This window comes from Lytechinus pictus, chromosome 2, assembly GCF_037042905.1.
Source record: "Lytechinus pictus isolate F3 Inbred chromosome 2, Lp3.0, whole genome shotgun sequence".
Lineage (NCBI taxonomy): Eukaryota > Metazoa > Echinodermata > Echinoidea > Temnopleuroida > Toxopneustidae > Lytechinus > Lytechinus pictus.
The window spans coordinates 3,128,477-3,145,888 of NC_087246.1; the positions used below are offsets into that span (position 1 = coordinate 3,128,477).

Genomic DNA, 17,412 nt, shown 5'->3' on the forward strand with positions numbered 1-17,412 from the left:
ATAAATTCGGACAAAATGTAGCGACTTCCCAGATTATTTTTTATGATTTATGAAGGGGTCACTGGCGTATACATGGGGGAGGCTCTTGAAAAACAAATTAGATCATAAAGGATTCCATATAGGTGGATCCAGGAGGGGGGGGGGAGAGGCAGATCGAGCTGAGGGAGCAAAAAAAAGAAAACAGGGGGAAACAAAAAAAACACAGAAAAAGAGAGGAGAAAAAAGAAGGGGAAACATAAGAGGAGGAAGACGAGTGAATAAAAAGATGAGGGGAAGACTTGGAAAATGATAAAAATAATCTTTCACGTCACTAAAATTTTTGCTCACACTTCACGCTTGTAGGCATCTTGCTCAATATGACCTTAAAATATCAAATTTTAAAATCAATACACAAAACATATTTCAGCTTGGTAGCGAACTTTCATTAATTAGTTTGATTTACAAATTGATATGTGAAAAGTGCTCTGTACAGTAGTAAAAAAATGCTGTTTTATGGTCTGCAATTAAGTTTGATTTGTCAGGTAGGGGAGACCGGGGAGAAGAGACATGTGGAGAAATGGGACACTGGCCTTGAAAAATAATTAGCCAATCAGCAAGCCGGTTACATCAGTAAAAAGAATACTGTAAATTAGGAAAGTAATGTGCAATACATGTCGACCCTAGCTGCAAAAATAAGTTTCAGCAATAACTTTGACTGAAGAAACATTTGAATGCATACAATTACACATATACAAATCAATAAGCGGGGAGATGGAGTCCTCAGTTCTCTCATTTCATATTCACGATTTCACTGAATAAAGGCAGAATTTTGAAACATCTTCTCTTTTTTTTTATTCTTTGTCTGATTTGAAACTTTCAGTGCTTTATTTGTTCATCTGTTCATGGATCCTGCTATCTGTTCAAGTCATAATAATTTTCAGCCTGGAGCATATACTCCTTTAAAATCCCTCAAAACATCCCAAGCTCACACAGATGAAAGCAGTCAAAAGTTCAAAGCAGCTTCACTATAGGTTCAATTTTCTCCATTGACAATTGCTCCAATGGAACTACATAAAGTGTCATCTCCGATACTAAATTAACCCTTACCCTTATTTTTACATTTTTCTGAACAAAAATTAGATTACAATCCTGACTCTAACTCTATGCCCTAGATATCAACACCAGAGCAAATATCGCCAGAGCAAATGTCGTGTCACCTCTGTATACTCGTACATCCCAGTCTGTTTGTTCGCCTATCTTAACAACTTCTATAAGTTACAGCTGTAACACATACTGAATAAGCAGGCATATCATTCTAATTATCTCTTCCATAACTACATGTCTCACTTCCTGTATCATGAAGACATGTTAATAATTTTTATGCAAAATTTTTAAAAACAAGTTTATGATCAGCCAATCAAATTGGATTGTTTCAGTCATTTTCAACTGTTATTGCAAATTTGTTGACATGTTTTATGAAACAGGTCACACAGCCATTATCATTCAATGTTCTAATGATATACACTACACAGTATCACATCAGGTATATGGAGGCAGATATATAGGCAAAGCTAGCAAATCTCACCTCTTTTGCAAGCTCTAAAACTAAATTTTAATACATTTGTCCCTATTGTTCATCAGACAATATCATCCAAGATTTTCCCTTTACCCCTTTTTTTTTGGGGGGGGGGTGCCACCTGGAAATATTGCTTGGGGCTCCTGAATCTTCCTGATACTCCACTTGATCATGGCTCTTTTCATTCTCTCTTAAAACCTGTCTAAAGCTTTGGTAAAGGTCATTAATGTGAACTCCGGCATCATCCAACATTAGTGGTCATTGGATGTTTTATCAGCTGTTCGATTTTGGATTTGACTTTGAGCTTCCTCTCTCAGTAATGTTATTAGTTTTGTTTAAGAAATAGCCTGTTGAGAAAGACTATATCCTGAAAAATTCCGCCCATGTATGAGAACAGGGTTATATAAACCAGACAAAAATATACAGTTGTATTTATTGGGCACCCGATCGAAATGAATTTCGATGTAAAACTGGTAAATAAATCCATTTTAAATTCTTCAAACTGTTCTAAGGCACACACATTCACATAATCTAGTAATCAATTAGAATAGTGACTTATGGAGGATTTACCAAAACTAAAGATAAGCTGATGTACATGGGTGGGGGTCAGAGGTCCCCACCCCATAGTCAGGGAGATGCTAAAAATAGCCCAGTCATTTGAGGGGTTAAGTCTGATGCCACAAATTTATGTTCTATTTCAAATTAATACTCATCTTCATTCAAAAATCAGTTAAAGTACCAATAAATACAAAGAAATATCAATTCAAATATGAACCTTTATTCAATATTTTCAATATAACTGCTTTAAAACAGCAATCTGAGCTATAATTTGTAACTCCTTGTTAAATAACAATCCCAAGCTCACACATAGTTTACAAAATACAATGATAGAGACTTTCTACATCATGTTTCACATGATAGCTGCAGAATATCTCCCTTAAAAGTAATAAAATATAGTTCAAAACTAATTATTTCCTTTCAAGTAATAGGCAAAAACAAAGAAAAAAAGGGTTTTGTTTTACCCAACTGAATATTCCCTTAGTCGCATGCTGTATATACCTTATTTTATTTTAATCGGTAAAGGTGATGTTCAGTGATCACAATAAACTGCGATAAGATAGAATAACTCTATCATTATTATTTCTAAAAATGCAACCTAAAATAGCTTATTTATTGGGGAAAATTATGTTTGTGAAGGAACAGTATTTATATAACACACACATATTCTTCTTCTGTAAATCATCATACTCTATGATCAAATATATATTATAGAAACTATATGCCAGCTTTTTGAAGGTGACATAAAATCAAGACAGTTATTTTAGTTATTTGATGTATCTGATACATGAAACAAATGAAAAAATATAGGAATACATTATTCTGCATAAACATAGATTTTTAAAAAAGTGATGACCAAGAACAGTATGGAAGTAAAGTCAAACTTTCATTTTTGTTTGAATTTTTAATAAACAATTTATACTTTCCATCTTTATATTTCATTTCAAAAGTCCAAACACTCAAAATCACTGAATATTGATGAAACTAATATAAAAGTACATGAGTTATATTACATCCAGCTTCTCATTTGTCATAAAAGCGATTCAAGAATTCAATTAGATGTAAGCTCAAAAGTTTGAAAGGGGTTGAGCAAGATAAATCTTGATGCCAGCATTACAATAGCTTCATGACAATCATCGGTGGTATTCAATTTACAATGTGCCCAATGTATTGCTACTGTCTACCATCCATTACAAACAACTTTTCATTCTCAACATATATTCACTCTAGTATTGTATAAACACTTCAAATCCTACCTGAATGCTGCATTCCCATTTTTTTTAATTGGATAATTTGAAAAATACTCTCATATTATAACTCTTACAGTCTTGAAACTTTAGTTCAATACATTGGTTACAAAGTTGAAATGCATAAACATGATCATTAAATGCCTCCTATCAAATCGTTTAATGCAAGTACTATGGCACCCAATCTCTGGCTTGAGAAATAGAAAAGGTCCTTATATCTAATTAAAATGTACATGAATGATAAAAAAATCAAGGAAAAACTTCTAACACCACAAACCTTTAGAAGCTATTGTATTCCATGCATATTGTGCATTATTACATTACACATTTTTATGATAAATTGCGAATAAAATGTCTTCAAAATCTGAAGAGCATTATATTCTGGTTGGGATAAAGCCCTCCTTGCTCAAAACATGTCACATACGCGTAGTCTACATATTGATAAATTGCTACTTGGTCAAATCCAACTTTTTCATACCTATAATGAACCACATGGTCATTAGATGAAATGGAAAAGAATTGGACAAGTTGCAATCAGGCCATTTGATTAATAAATGGATTAGCCAAATAGGTTATTAGACAGAGTGATAACAGGATCACACAACAATTTGACAAAACAAATCATAGACCAAATGGGTAAGCCATAATTGTGTAAAGATGATCTGGTAATTAGACTAACTGGTATTAGTCTATAACCTACATGTTAGACAACCAAATCTCCATATACTTAGAGGACAACATTATTTCATTCACATTTTCAAATTTTGAACTCATTGTTTTAACCCTATCTAGGCCGGGGTATTTTGAGAGTTCATATGGCCGGGGGGGGGGGGGCCTCCCAGGCCCCCCCCCTTGAGAACTCGGCTGTAAACCGCGCGATCGCGCCGAAAATTGGCATGCAGGTTGTCTGGGATATAATCTACAAAATTGTATAGTAATTTATTTCGTGCGAATTGTTATTAAGTAATTATGCTAATTTATGCGTAATTAGTATGCGAAATCATACTTTATCCTCTAACTTCATAAATAAAGCTCCAAATGTTCTAATTTTTGGCATAGAAACTCTTTGTGGTGTTCTTAGCAAGTTTCCTTGAAAAAATTTTGATATCAGATCAATTTCTAATGTATTATATTGTTTTTTGCAATTTCTTATGTATTTCATTGTTTTTTGGACCCTTTGTTTTTCATTGTTTTTTCAATGAAATTCGTTGGGAACTCTTCTAAGATCATAAACAGCATAAAATACATGGATTTAGACCAGCAAAACTAAAAATAATGATACATTTATAATTTTTGGTTGAAAACACAATTTACATTGACTTTGTACACGAAATCACGTTTTTGAGCAATTTTTGGTCTGACATGCACTTACATAACGTTGCGTAATTTCGGAACCGCGTACCCAGGTGACACAAAATTGGTCTCAAAAGTTGCGCAAGACTTAAAGTAAAAAGTCAGCGAGCAGCGCGGCCAAAAAATTTTGTGCGGCGAAATTATTGCGCCACTCGTTGAGGGGGGGGGGGGCTCGGAGGCCCCCCCGGCCTAGATATGGTTAAGCAGTCATTTATATCTCAGAGTAATTTCTCATGTATATACCATACCATTAATTGTCTCTCTTCCAGAAGTAAAAAGACGGAGAAAATGATGATTAAAACCTAAACTGCTTTTTAATTGGATATCGTTTGTAATGTGCATTTGTCCAGTTTACAGAAAAATCCAATAAGCAAAGATAGTGAATTTAGCAAATTTATGACACATGCCTCTACAAATATTCAAAATTAAAACAAATACTTCAGGCCAGCCGACATAAAATCTGTCATTAATCACATTTAAAGTCTGACAAAATACAAATCTTCTTTATTGTTATTAATTTGATCATATAACATATAGTTTAAAAGCCCCAAACTCTTATATAGAATATCTTTCCCCATGCAATGACAAGGTTCACAAAGCTTGTTTCCTTTCAATTACAACAGAGTAAGTTGCATTAATTCACCTTTACACAAATGAACGAGACTGTGATGATGAATGAACCCCCTAAACCCTGCATTTCAGATTTTCATATATTTTGCATGTCTCTTAGGCCAAGAGAATGGAATCAAATATCAATGCCTACTAAGTCAAACTGAATGTCTTTGCTTTTATGCATTACCATAAATCCCTTCCCAATTGTCAAGAGTTACAATTGATGAATCAATAATTGAATAGCACTGCTGAGTATCTTCTTTACACAACTCAGAGTGACAAATTGTCAAGGAAAGGGAAACGATGAACAGAAAGATAAAAAGAGCTTTGAAGAAAGACTCAGATGGATAGAAAGATATGAAACAATAGAGGATTATACAGAAAGAGAAGATGAATATAGAAGTGATAGACAGAGAACAAAAACATGATAAACACATTATAAAGAGAGGGGTAGAGGGCAAAAAGAGGGGCGATGAGAGAAGGGTGTGGGGGTGCATTAGGATGGTATAAGTACAGGACTACAAGAGGCATAGACCTATAATAGTATCACCAAACATTCTCAAATCTTTCATTGGCAAGGCTTGCAGAGATTTGTGAATTCTCACACTTTCCACCCATTGCATTGGCTTCTCATACACACAACACCGATGATCCAGACAACGGAACATCTTTAAAGATGAGTTACTACTTCTGCGGTGAGCAAGGTAGAGGGATCATTATCTTGGTTTCCATACGTCGGATCAGAGGCACTGTATATGATTCAAAAGTAGAGTAGATCAGAATTAATAAAATTACCATTGAATTCCATGTAATTGATTTTAAGAGACCAGTAGGGTCTTGATATATAAGGTGTTTGTCATCTCTGGTTGAAGTGTTTTGTCTGTTCAATGCATTGGAGGGCAAATCTCAGACAAAAATTGAGGTAGTGATTACAGGGAGAGGGGAGATGGTGCAAAAAGTCCCATTGAACAAACTTGCAAAGACGCTGGGAAATATCTGCAGGGTGTCACATATGATAATAATTAAATGAAATGCATTTTTTATAAGATTTTTTAATTATTTCCCTCAAATTAGTTGACTTCATTATTGCAGATCATTTTGATCAGATAGCATTTCAAACTTAGCTTTACAAAAAAGGTGAAAAATTGATAGCTTTTTGTATGTATTATTTTCAACAATTATTTTGATACAATTTATTACTGAATATGTTCCCGAATAATTACAACGAAAAAATTATAGAAATAAACAGTCAAATGACATCATGGTTAAAAAGATATCTAACTTTGTTAGAAAGAGTAACTGTGGTAAAATCCTTGTTGGTTTCTAAGCTTAATTACCTCATTATGTCTCTTCCGAATCCTAGTGACAAAGTTTTAAGGAATTACACTAAAATTCATATGGGAGAAAAAAACGGACAAAGTTTGTAGGATTCATACATGAATGTCCCAAACATATTTAAACAGCGGGGTTAAAATGATAGACATATATTCACACTGTCAATCATTAAAGATTTCTTGGATTAGGAGAATTGTAAAAGGATCAATTGATAGTTACATTCTATGCTTTCTTTCGTCATCCTTGCCAAGAAAACAAGATGTTCTTTTGTATATGACATACATGGGTAGTCACTACTTTCGGGAAATATCAAAACAGACCTATAAATCTTTCTGGAGTAAAATGTTTTTTGCTTATAATAATTTCTTAACTATCTATTATAATAATAATGTTAATGTAAAATTGTATCTTCACATCCTTTATGGAATAATAACAAAATAGGCAATTTGCCAATATATAGGAAGAAATGGAGTAAAAGGGGTATTCATTTCATTAACGATATTTTGGATGGAGGGCATTTTTTATCTTTCAAAGATTTTCAGGATCTTTATGATGTCCAATCAAATTTCTTTTTTATCATTCATTGTGTGTTGCTATCAAGGAAGCCTTCAAAAGGTCCACATTCGATAGAATCCCCCAACCATTAATTCCAGATGTGCTATCATTTATTACTAAACATAAAAAAGGATGCGCGCATATTTATTCCATTTTATTGAAACAACAAATAACAGAAAACAAAAGCTTTCTTAAATGGAAGTGCATATTTGATCTGAACGATAAAAAGTGGGAATCTTATTGCTCATTGGGTTTTCAGTGTACCATTGATGTAACATTGCGTTGGTTTCTATATATGGTTGTGCAACGTATATTATTTACAAATTATTTGCTTTTCAAATTGAAACTAATTTCAGTAAACATATGCACCTTCTGTCGAAAAGAAATCGAAACGGTTTTGCATCTATACTCGGAGTGCAGGCATGTTAATCACATTTGGAAAGTGTTAGAGGACTGGATTAGGACCAAAACCAGAGAGAATCTACATTTTTTAGATGAAAATAAAATATTCGCATTTATTGGAAAAAACAATTGTGCACTTAATTGTATTTTGATTATAGTAAGAAAAACTGTTTATGATTGTAAAATAAACAATACAATTCCTCTTTTCAGTACCATTAAATCCTCAATAATCAATTATTACCAAAATGAGAAATACATTGCCCAACTAAATTTCAAACAACGCAGATTTGACAAAAGATGGTTTCGATTGAAAAATCTCTTCATTGTTTGACTTAAACATGTAAAACTATTTTGTTACACTTGTCAGTTCATTGTTTATATCAGTGATTGTATTATTCATTGTACTCTGTATCTATTGACTTTTAATTGCCAATAAAATCCCTGTGTAGGGGAAAAAGATTTTTTTTAATAAATATATTCCCGAATTTAATTTTGATCATTTCTAATGGAGAAATGGATGGATACTAGCAGTGGTTTGTAGAAATTTCATGAAACTTAGTATTTTCCATTTGTTTGTACACATATTTTAAAAAGATGTAAAGTGACCTCTTGCCTAATTTCATTAGCTTGGAACCAAAGCATACATGAAACTTGAAAGGAGTAAGTAGTAATTGCTAACTTTGATTTTATTAATAGGGATCATTCAATTGACCACTGGCCTTCCAGTTGGTTTAGAGTTAAAACACACAGGGCCGTATTCTCAAAAGAGGTTTCAAATGTACCATGGTACTAAACCATGTAATACGGGTACGCAGATTTCTTGTGTTATTGCGCTTTATTCAAACATGAATTAAGCGAAGGGCGCTTTAAAAAAGTGACTTTTCTCAGTGTATGCAATAAAATAAGCATACTTACATACACAAAATCTGCATTGTTTATGGTTCTGTACCATGGTACGATTGAAACCTCCTTTGTGAATACAGGCCAAGTGAATGAATACTTCACTCCATAAAGTAAAGTCACAAACACTTACACTTTTTTTTGGTTTATTATTTGTGTCTTACTTGCCAAAGGGACCAAATATCACACATAGATCCCTACTGTTTCAAGCATATTATGAGTTCATAATAATAATATTAAGATAATAATATTTAGTCTTCTGTATGTTAAGAACACTAACCAGTATATGCAACACAATCATCCCAACCAGGTTTTCTCCACGCTGCATCTCTGATCTCTTTCCTAGTCTGAAGATCTTTGTAAGCTGTATGGCAAACATAAACATGGAGTCTTTATAATTATATACTATGTAACTGTGATGAATTCTCTGGGGATTTTTTCATATGATCAAATTCTGGTTTCAATCAAAGGGGGAAATTCAATAAAATAATCACAATTTTTTATATCTAAACCATTTTTATTTTTCATTCTTACTTCGATTCATGAACTGCTCAAGCCATAATCATTTGAAAGAATGATCTTTTTTTTAATAAACTATATACCAGAGAGAAAAAAAACATGTCTGGAAGATCCCATATGTAGAGGAACAAACTTTATAGAAATGTCCATACATTGATTTTAACAAATAAATCCTTGCCTTTAATTGCAAGACAAAGACAAGTTATGAAGTATTGAATGTAATATATGAAACAATTGGATATTTTGCCTATATATCTTCATTTAAAGCATTTCACTTAGAAGACTAAACATGACCTCAACATCACATTTTGCCTGAATTTTAAACCTTTAAGATTTTTTTGCAAACTGATTGACTCCATTTCATTACAATTTTACACATCAGAAATAATACTAGAATACTAAAAGAAACATCCTTTTGTATATATACCTGTATATAAATAGAGCTAGGTCCCATAACACAAAGCTTAGGAATCTTAGAACACTTTTATGCTTTATTGCATTGACTACAATGTAAAATTAATCATTGAAGTATTTTGCTAACCTTTGTGTGCTTGATTGCATTGACTACAATGTAAAATTAATCATTGAAGTATTTTGCGAACCTTTGTGTGCTTGATTGCATTGAATACAATGTAAAATTAATCATTGAAGTATTTTGCTAACCTTTGTGTGCTTGATTGCATTGACTACAATGTAAAATTAATCATTGAAGTATTTTGCTAACCTTTGTGTAACAGGACCCCGATCAGTAAAAAGCCACAAGATACTGTTGAAACTAATTCAGTCATTGAACGAATTAAGGGAAATTTTTCATAGAATTGCAGCACATCATTTTTCTAATAGCATTAATATTAGTTACTTTCGAGGTTTAGAGGATGAATATCAAGACGAACAATACAAACCCCATATGTGATGAACAAGATAGAGATCTCCTATCTGTGTAAAGAGACCTAAGACTGATTCACTCTGTTCCCTCCGATGAACGATTCCCTTTGCCCTGAGATGGGGAAGGGGGTAAAAATGAAAACATACATTATTTTTTAAATGCCTAATAAGCAATAATACCATGTCTACAGGTAACCCAGAGAGCTCCCGCCCGCGCAGCGGGCGGGAGCCCAGAAGCTTACCGTGTATTTTACCATTGTCACCGGACTAGGGTGATTTATGGTCTAAATATTTCTCCAAATGAATTGTGAAAACAGAAAGTATACAATTACCACGATTATATGGATGAAGGTCTAACGAGTGGCAGATTCCTGACATCTGGGCACAGTCTGGAACCTCAAAAAAACGAAAAGTTCTCTCCTTCTACCCCGTCTCGATCGGCCATTTTTGTTAAAAATCGTAACAAAATGGCCGATCGAGACTGGGTAGAAGGAGAGAACTTTTCGTTTTTTTGAGGTTCCAGACTGTGCCCAGATGTCAGGAATCTGCCACTCGTTAGACCTTCATCCATATAATCGTGGTAATTGTATACTTTCCATTTTCACAATTCATTTGGAGAAATATTTAGACCATAAATCACCCTAGTCCGGTGACAATGGTAAAATACACGGTAAGCTTCTGGGCTCCCGCCCGCTGTGCGGGCGGGAGCTCTCTGGGTTAGTCTACAGGAGGAGGAAGAACAAGAAGCAGAAGAATATTATTAAAGACGAAGTAGTAGTACACAAGTAAACATACATGCAGGTTGTCTAAATTGTTCGACCAACTAATGGATCATTAATGAGTCATGCATTTTGATAGAAAATTGTTTAAATTCCTTCTATTGTATGTGATTTTATTATTATGTTTCTGAGGTTTAATCAAATTTAAAAAGACTTGTAGTACTCACCAGTTGTTTCCCCATTCGATTAATGTTCCAGGCTGAAAATACAAAAAAAAATTAAATAGAAATGTATTAATACTAGGATAGTGAGACTAGAGGAGATAAGTTTTAAACCTAACTTTGGAACATTAATATCTTTCTGTTCATTTCTGCTAATGATTTATTGTAAAAATCAACAAGGCGACAGGCTGACAAGCACATGATTTTCTGTTCCTTTACAACTTGATGATGTAAACCTTCAAACCTCATTGCAAAAATAAAGTTAGTTACAATGATACATTAAAAAGAAAGAAAGGGACAGGGAGGAGGGCAAGGAAAAGAGAGGGACATTAATGTGAACGAACAGGGGACTTATAGTTTGAAAGAAAAATCAGACAGACGGCACTATTTTGCCAGTCCCTTAACAGTTAACAGAGTAACCATGCACCTCAGCCAATTAAAAACCAAGTATTTCGCTATAATTGATGTTGACTAACAAGCTGACATTAGTATCAGCAAACAAAGAGGCCAAGCTACCTACCCTGAGATGATAACTTCTGAGTTCATAAAGATGTGATGTATCTCTCTGAGGGGGATCGCCCCAGAATGAGAAAGGCATGAGAAGTTGATTACTCCTACCAACCAACATCTCACCACGTAACTTCTTGTATTCCAGATAATCCTATTCAAACAATCATAACAAGATGTTAACAATACAATTAGATGCTTTTTACAATGTGATTCAATGAAGTTTCCTTTTCTTTATTTCATGACACACTCAAACATAATTAGAAAAGTGGCAAAAGCCAAAATCAATAAATAACTAAATATCATGTGTTTACAAACACAAGGCCTCAACATGAGAATCGTAATTTTTAAAGAAACAAGATATATGTATTTGACTACCAATTGGATATGAACTTAATGGGAATTTTACATTTTGAGTAATGAATAGATTTGCTTGGTAGAAAAGGAATCTTCCTGATTTTGATCGTTTTCAACTAAATATTTTCAAGGTGATATGGACAATAGATGGTCATTTCCAGGATAAAGATGTAAAATACAAATTTGCAGAAACTTTGGGGGATTCTTGTTTGTCAAAATAGGAGAATGTTTATATTCTAACATTTGACATGTATAAGATCACTATCTACATTGTCTTCTTCATAAAAACAACAAAAAGACATCTTCCAAACAGTTGCTTGGAAAGGAGTTCACACAACAGAGCAACAGCTGGCTTATGTGATGCAAAAATATCATCTAGTTAATAAAACTAAAGCTATCCATTATAATTATTGATATTATCATTCAATGTTATTATTTTTTCGACACATTTTTATTGAGGGCCGTTGTCAAACTATCCTCTTATTTTTTTACTGCTGTGCATTTAAGAAAATACTATTGCTCTAAATGTTATCATAAAGATGGCCAGTTTGGTCTTAGGACAAAGAGGGGGGAGGAACTTTTCTAAATGAATGACTGCTACATACCTTGTCTTCCCATAGCAGTTCTGACATCTTTTTTACCTCATCAAAACCTTTGTACATCCAAATGTGAACTGTGAGAAGAAAATCAACAAATAACTGTTGAATTACAACGTTAGCCCATCACAGCGTGTAATTGGTTTTAACAAAAGAACTAGCAAATCAATGATGTGGTACATTAAAACCAGCATCTGGAAAAGAAATTAACACAATTGTTCATTTAAGTCCAGTTGACACTGTAGTTATTGGCAAACAAATCTTTATATTGGTAATATAAATTCAGGAAGTGCAAACTTTTTACTCGATATTTCAGAATTCTGTGCAGGAAAATGTTGAACTTCATATGTAGCTCTACTAACAGGTCAAGATGTAAAGAAGAAAGTTTCTATGATTTCTTTTTCTATTCACACACAGCAAAAATTGTGAGATTGCAAGAGAAGAAAGGCTCAAACCTTGCATGACTGGAAATAGACCCGAAAGTTTCAAATCGACAGGTGCGCACATACAAAGGGATTAATCACAATGCACTGTTGATCACGGGAAAGGAAAAAAAATGCTTTTTGATTTGGGAGATGACTCATACACATCATGATGATTTTAAAAAATGCACAAGAAGAACTGCAAATTAGATTACAATATGGTTCTTGAAATTTTTCTGTTCAAAGTTAAAAAACCACGATGCAAAAATCAATTAGCAAATTTTTCTCTGTGTATGAATGCCACTTGTCACATATGATAATTATTGGGGAAATAAACATACAATATTCTCTTAATCTAAACAAGGTTCATTCCTGTATCATATTGAGATTTGGCATTTTGATTTATTGTTTGATTTATCACTATTACATGATCATGTTTTACCTGCTTGATCTTGTGGGCCAAAAGCAGTGCTCCAGCTTCCAAATAGTTCACAAGGGTAATCTGATTTCTCATGGACCCTCCTCAAATGATGATCTCTGATATTATCAAAAGATATGGGGAAAAATCAATCTAGAGTCATCAGACAGCACAAGTCATTTAACAACTTTACGAGTCCCATAATATATATTTCATAGTAGACTAGTTTCCAGAGTTGTCAGATTCTCAGACAGTCTTTCTGTATATTGCTCAAGGTGTTATTAATGGACAACAATTGATTTTCATATAACCCAGTATGCTTGCCATTTGTTGCTATGAATGGCAACTCTTAGGAAAGTTTTTGAGAACTAGCTCTTATAAAAAAAATGCACAAGACTATAATGCAAATAAAGTAATTAGATTTCCAAACCTATCCGTGGTGAAATTCTTATTTATTCCCTTAACTTATAATTCTTAGGTGGGGTGACATGTGACCTTTGATCAGGTATTCATCTACATTTATCATTCTAGATCCTAATGTCATGAACAAGATCTAGACCTGAGTTTTTCTTTAGTCTTTTTCTTCAAATTACTTTAGGAGCTCTTCCGTCTAATGACAACAAACACTCTGCACAGGTGACACATCTATAATATACAGTATTTAATGAATTTATAAAAATGGGGCTCAACTTTTACATGTTTGGTCTTCTCTAACCCAAATAAGTGTTTAAACTCATTACTCTAACTCATAAGAAACCTGGAAATATGTCATCTTCAATTTTACAGCAACAAAATGCAGAACAATATGGGTGGCCAAGAAACTACATGGTTGCATAAACTAATTGAGAGTCTTTGGGACACAAAAAAAATAATGAATCTCGCCCTTAATATACAGATCATGATACTTACGAGAGTTTAATATAATCACCCATGCAGTCTGGTTTGATGTTGTGCACTGTTTGAGAGAAAGAATGATGAATATTCAAATTCTTAGCATTGGCTTACTGAACATGATCAAAGTACACTAAGAAATTACAGAAAATGTGGGAACTCAATGTGACGTATCTGACCAAAACGGCAAGTATACATCAATGGAGACTGGATAGGACTCCTGGGATAATGATGTTGTTGTTTTAGCTTTAAATACGGCGCGTATCATTCAGTAGTGAATATTTGCGCCAAAAATATGAGAAGGTATAGTTTATAATAAGCAAGATCATGTGATCATATGTACTTCTCTGTTTACATGCAAATCAAAAGTTTATACATAACTCATCAGTTTACATGTAAATATCAGTTTGAACACAATTTGCAATTTCGTATTGTTTATTTCTATTATTTGCCAAATAAATAATAATAAATAATAATATAATAATATTGGCATTTTGAAATATTTTATTCAATTAAAGTTTGACTAAGATTAGAAACAAATGCAGGACGATTTTCATTACTTGGAAAGAAAAACTACATTTACTAACCTTGCATTTCATAGACTATATCCTTGTTAGTCAAAGCCATAGCATGAGATTTTGTTGCTGGCTCAACCCTCTTTACATGAAGAAGTTTGGAAAGCCATCCTTCTCCTCCTTCATTAGCATAGGTCCTATAAAGGTAGATAGATCTTATAAGTATATGTCATATCCAAGCTACATGTACACTCTCTCCTCCATAAATGATCATGTTATTAGGCCTAAAAATAAAAAAATAGAATGTTGCCCCCATTCGACTGACTGGAAAATAAAAGTGAAATACAGGGTAGCTATTTTTTTTAGGAGATCCAAAATATATATTCGATCAAATTTGTATTCAATGGCTTACAAAGGCACTTGAGTTTTGACTGCATAAATAAATCATCCCATGTGTGATTCTCTTTGTACAGCACAGCAGCAATGGTTTTATTTTTTTTCAAATTGATCTAACTTTCTTATTTTGGGCTAATACGGGCAACATAAAGGCCTAACTTTATTCTGGTGACTTTCGTTAATGTGCATGGAGGAAATAAGTATTTTCTATAATAACATATACTTCACTACAATTTACACAAAGTCACAAATTAGAATCTATCCATTACTATTTTCATACCAAATGATATTATTCATTGAACCCAATAAATTAGAAAGCCTGTTCAGGGCTCTCTTAACTTTTTTCTTTGGTTGCCAGCTGGGCAACCTATACCAATTTTTAGGTTTCCAAATGGCATTTTAGGTTGCCATAATGAAGTTCAGGTAATAACTGATGATTGTACACAGAATGTGTGAACCATCGATAGCAAACCCCTTCAAAATGTTGCATGGTTCACAAGACCTACATGGTCCTATTATTATTAAATGTAATAATTGAAATTCAGAGAAATCATATTAGACCTTGTGAAACCCTTTGTTTTAACCAGCCACTCCTTGATTTAAGATAAGCTCAGAATGCCAAAGGGAGCATTCCAATTTTCACAGAATCGATGAGCAAGGGAGCGAAGCAAATTGTGTTTTCCTTCAGACAAATAACTACTAGAGACTCTGAGGAAGGTATTTCAAGCTATTTTACTCCTGTGTTTAATATAGTCAACCTATGAAAATTATTAATCATAATATGATAACATTATGTGATTTGCTAATTAATCAGTAAATAATTTCATGAAAACTTGGACTTGGCGTCTGCACCATAGACTAAATTGTTGCTCTGGAAAGCCAGCAGCAAACTTTCAGGTTGTCAAAAACAATTAATAAAAAGATATAAAGAATTGAATGAACTGGGAAAATTGGAATACATGCACTATGTATGTTGGCTTGCACAGCTATTTTTTTGAAGAATTTAATGAGTATTGTGAAATTTGAATAGGTGTGTAATTTGGTATTTAATACAAACCATAGAATCCAGTTCACATGTAATTGTTGCTATGTCAGTCACATCTCTGACAAGCATTCAGGATGCCAAGAGCAGCCATTATTTAGGAAGTATAAAATTTGAATATACGTGAGCACATGTACAAATGTATGTGTTATAGCTGAAGGTATATTTGCAATGTAATCATGTATAAATTAGTTTGAACACTACTTGTTGCTATGCCTGTCAAGCCTCTGACAATGTTCAGGTTGTCAATAAGCAGCCATTGTTTAAAAAGTATACATGTATGAAATTGGAATACATCATATAATTTTCTTCTCCGAATCTTGGTTAGAATCCAGTTTGTAAATTGATGCTATGTCTGTCAAGTCTCTAGCAAGCTCTGACACATTTCAACTTGTCAAGGAAAACTTCTCAATTTCTTATCACATCATTGTCAGCCGACATGCATACATGGTCATGACTCAAGTTTGAAGTAGATTCCCCAAACGGATCTACAGTTGTCCAGAGAATGAGATATGTCCATACATGCAGTAATGACCTCTATGACCTTTGACCTTTGACCTTGTAACCCCAACGTCTACTCGGATCATTGTCCATCCAATATGAATGTAGGAACCAAGTTTGAAGTATATCATTCAAACGGTTTTTCAATTATTGCTATATTTCCATGTATAGTAATTTGACCTCTGTGACCATTGACCTCATGATGCGCAAATATAATCAGATCATTGTCACTCCGATATGTACACATGATTCAAGTTCTTATTACAACTTGGCATTCAAATCTATCCTCAATCTTTAGAAAATGCCATATTTTGAGTTGCTCATCAATATTCATGAATCTGATATGAATAGGCAATCATGCTCATGAATGCATATTATTAATGAGCAAGATCACACATGTTCATCAAGTAGCAATCATTATCAAGGAAAATTTGAAAATATGTCATTTTTCTGGTCTTTTTTAAAAATGAAGATGTAACAACTGCGCAAGTAATTAAAGGCTAGTCCTGAGACCCCTTTCCACATTCTTGATCTGATAATTTATACTGACGAACAAACTGTTGCGCCCTCTACATTTTGTGCATTCACTAACCATAACAGAAGTGCTATATTATTTCTACATAAACTTGCAACACTTTAATTATGTCAAAATTTCAAGCTGTACAGTTCTCACCAAGGACTTAGCCAAACTTTGACAGACAGGCAGTCAATCTCAGACCTCATTGGCAGGCAAAATTTTGGCTCAATTGGATCGCATAGCACATGGCTTGATCGAGAACATGTGTTTAGATTTGAGCGATCTTTTAGAGCTGAAACTTTGTGACAATGCGGTCTTGAAAGATGTTTTTCCTGTTCCCGAAGTTGTTAACTTTGGACTGGAAAAGCATTCTTGCTTGCCGCAAAATT

The 17,412-nt window shown here is 33.5% G+C and overlaps 1 protein-coding gene across 2 annotated transcripts; it reads right to left on the bottom strand.

The window, feature by feature from the left end:
- Window positions 1–2,313: 2,313 nt before the first annotated feature.
- Window positions 2,314–14,763, bottom strand: LOC129255002 (protein NipSnap homolog 2-like). 2 transcript variants are annotated; one of them, XR_010295237.1, is made up of 10 exons: window positions 14,640–14,761; window positions 14,071–14,116; window positions 13,186–13,280; window positions 12,331–12,398; window positions 11,382–11,522; window positions 10,868–10,899; window positions 9,939–10,033; window positions 8,798–8,881; window positions 4,919–6,074; window positions 2,314–4,144 (listed from the first exon to the last, which is right to left on the bottom strand). XR_010295237.1 is itself a non-coding variant. In XM_064107391.1 (9 exons), exons 1-9 carry the CDS (start codon window positions 14,677–14,679, stop codon window positions 6,010–6,012), a joined length of 666 nt encoding a protein of 221 aa, XP_063963461.1. In that variant the 5' UTR covers window positions 14,680–14,763; the 3' UTR covers window positions 2,314–6,009. The 2 variants fall into 2 exon arrangements, 1 of the variants encoding a protein (XP_063963461.1); XM_064107391.1 differs by having other exon boundaries at window positions 2,314–6,074; window positions 14,640–14,763.
- Window positions 14,764–17,412: the final 2,649 nt, after the last annotated feature.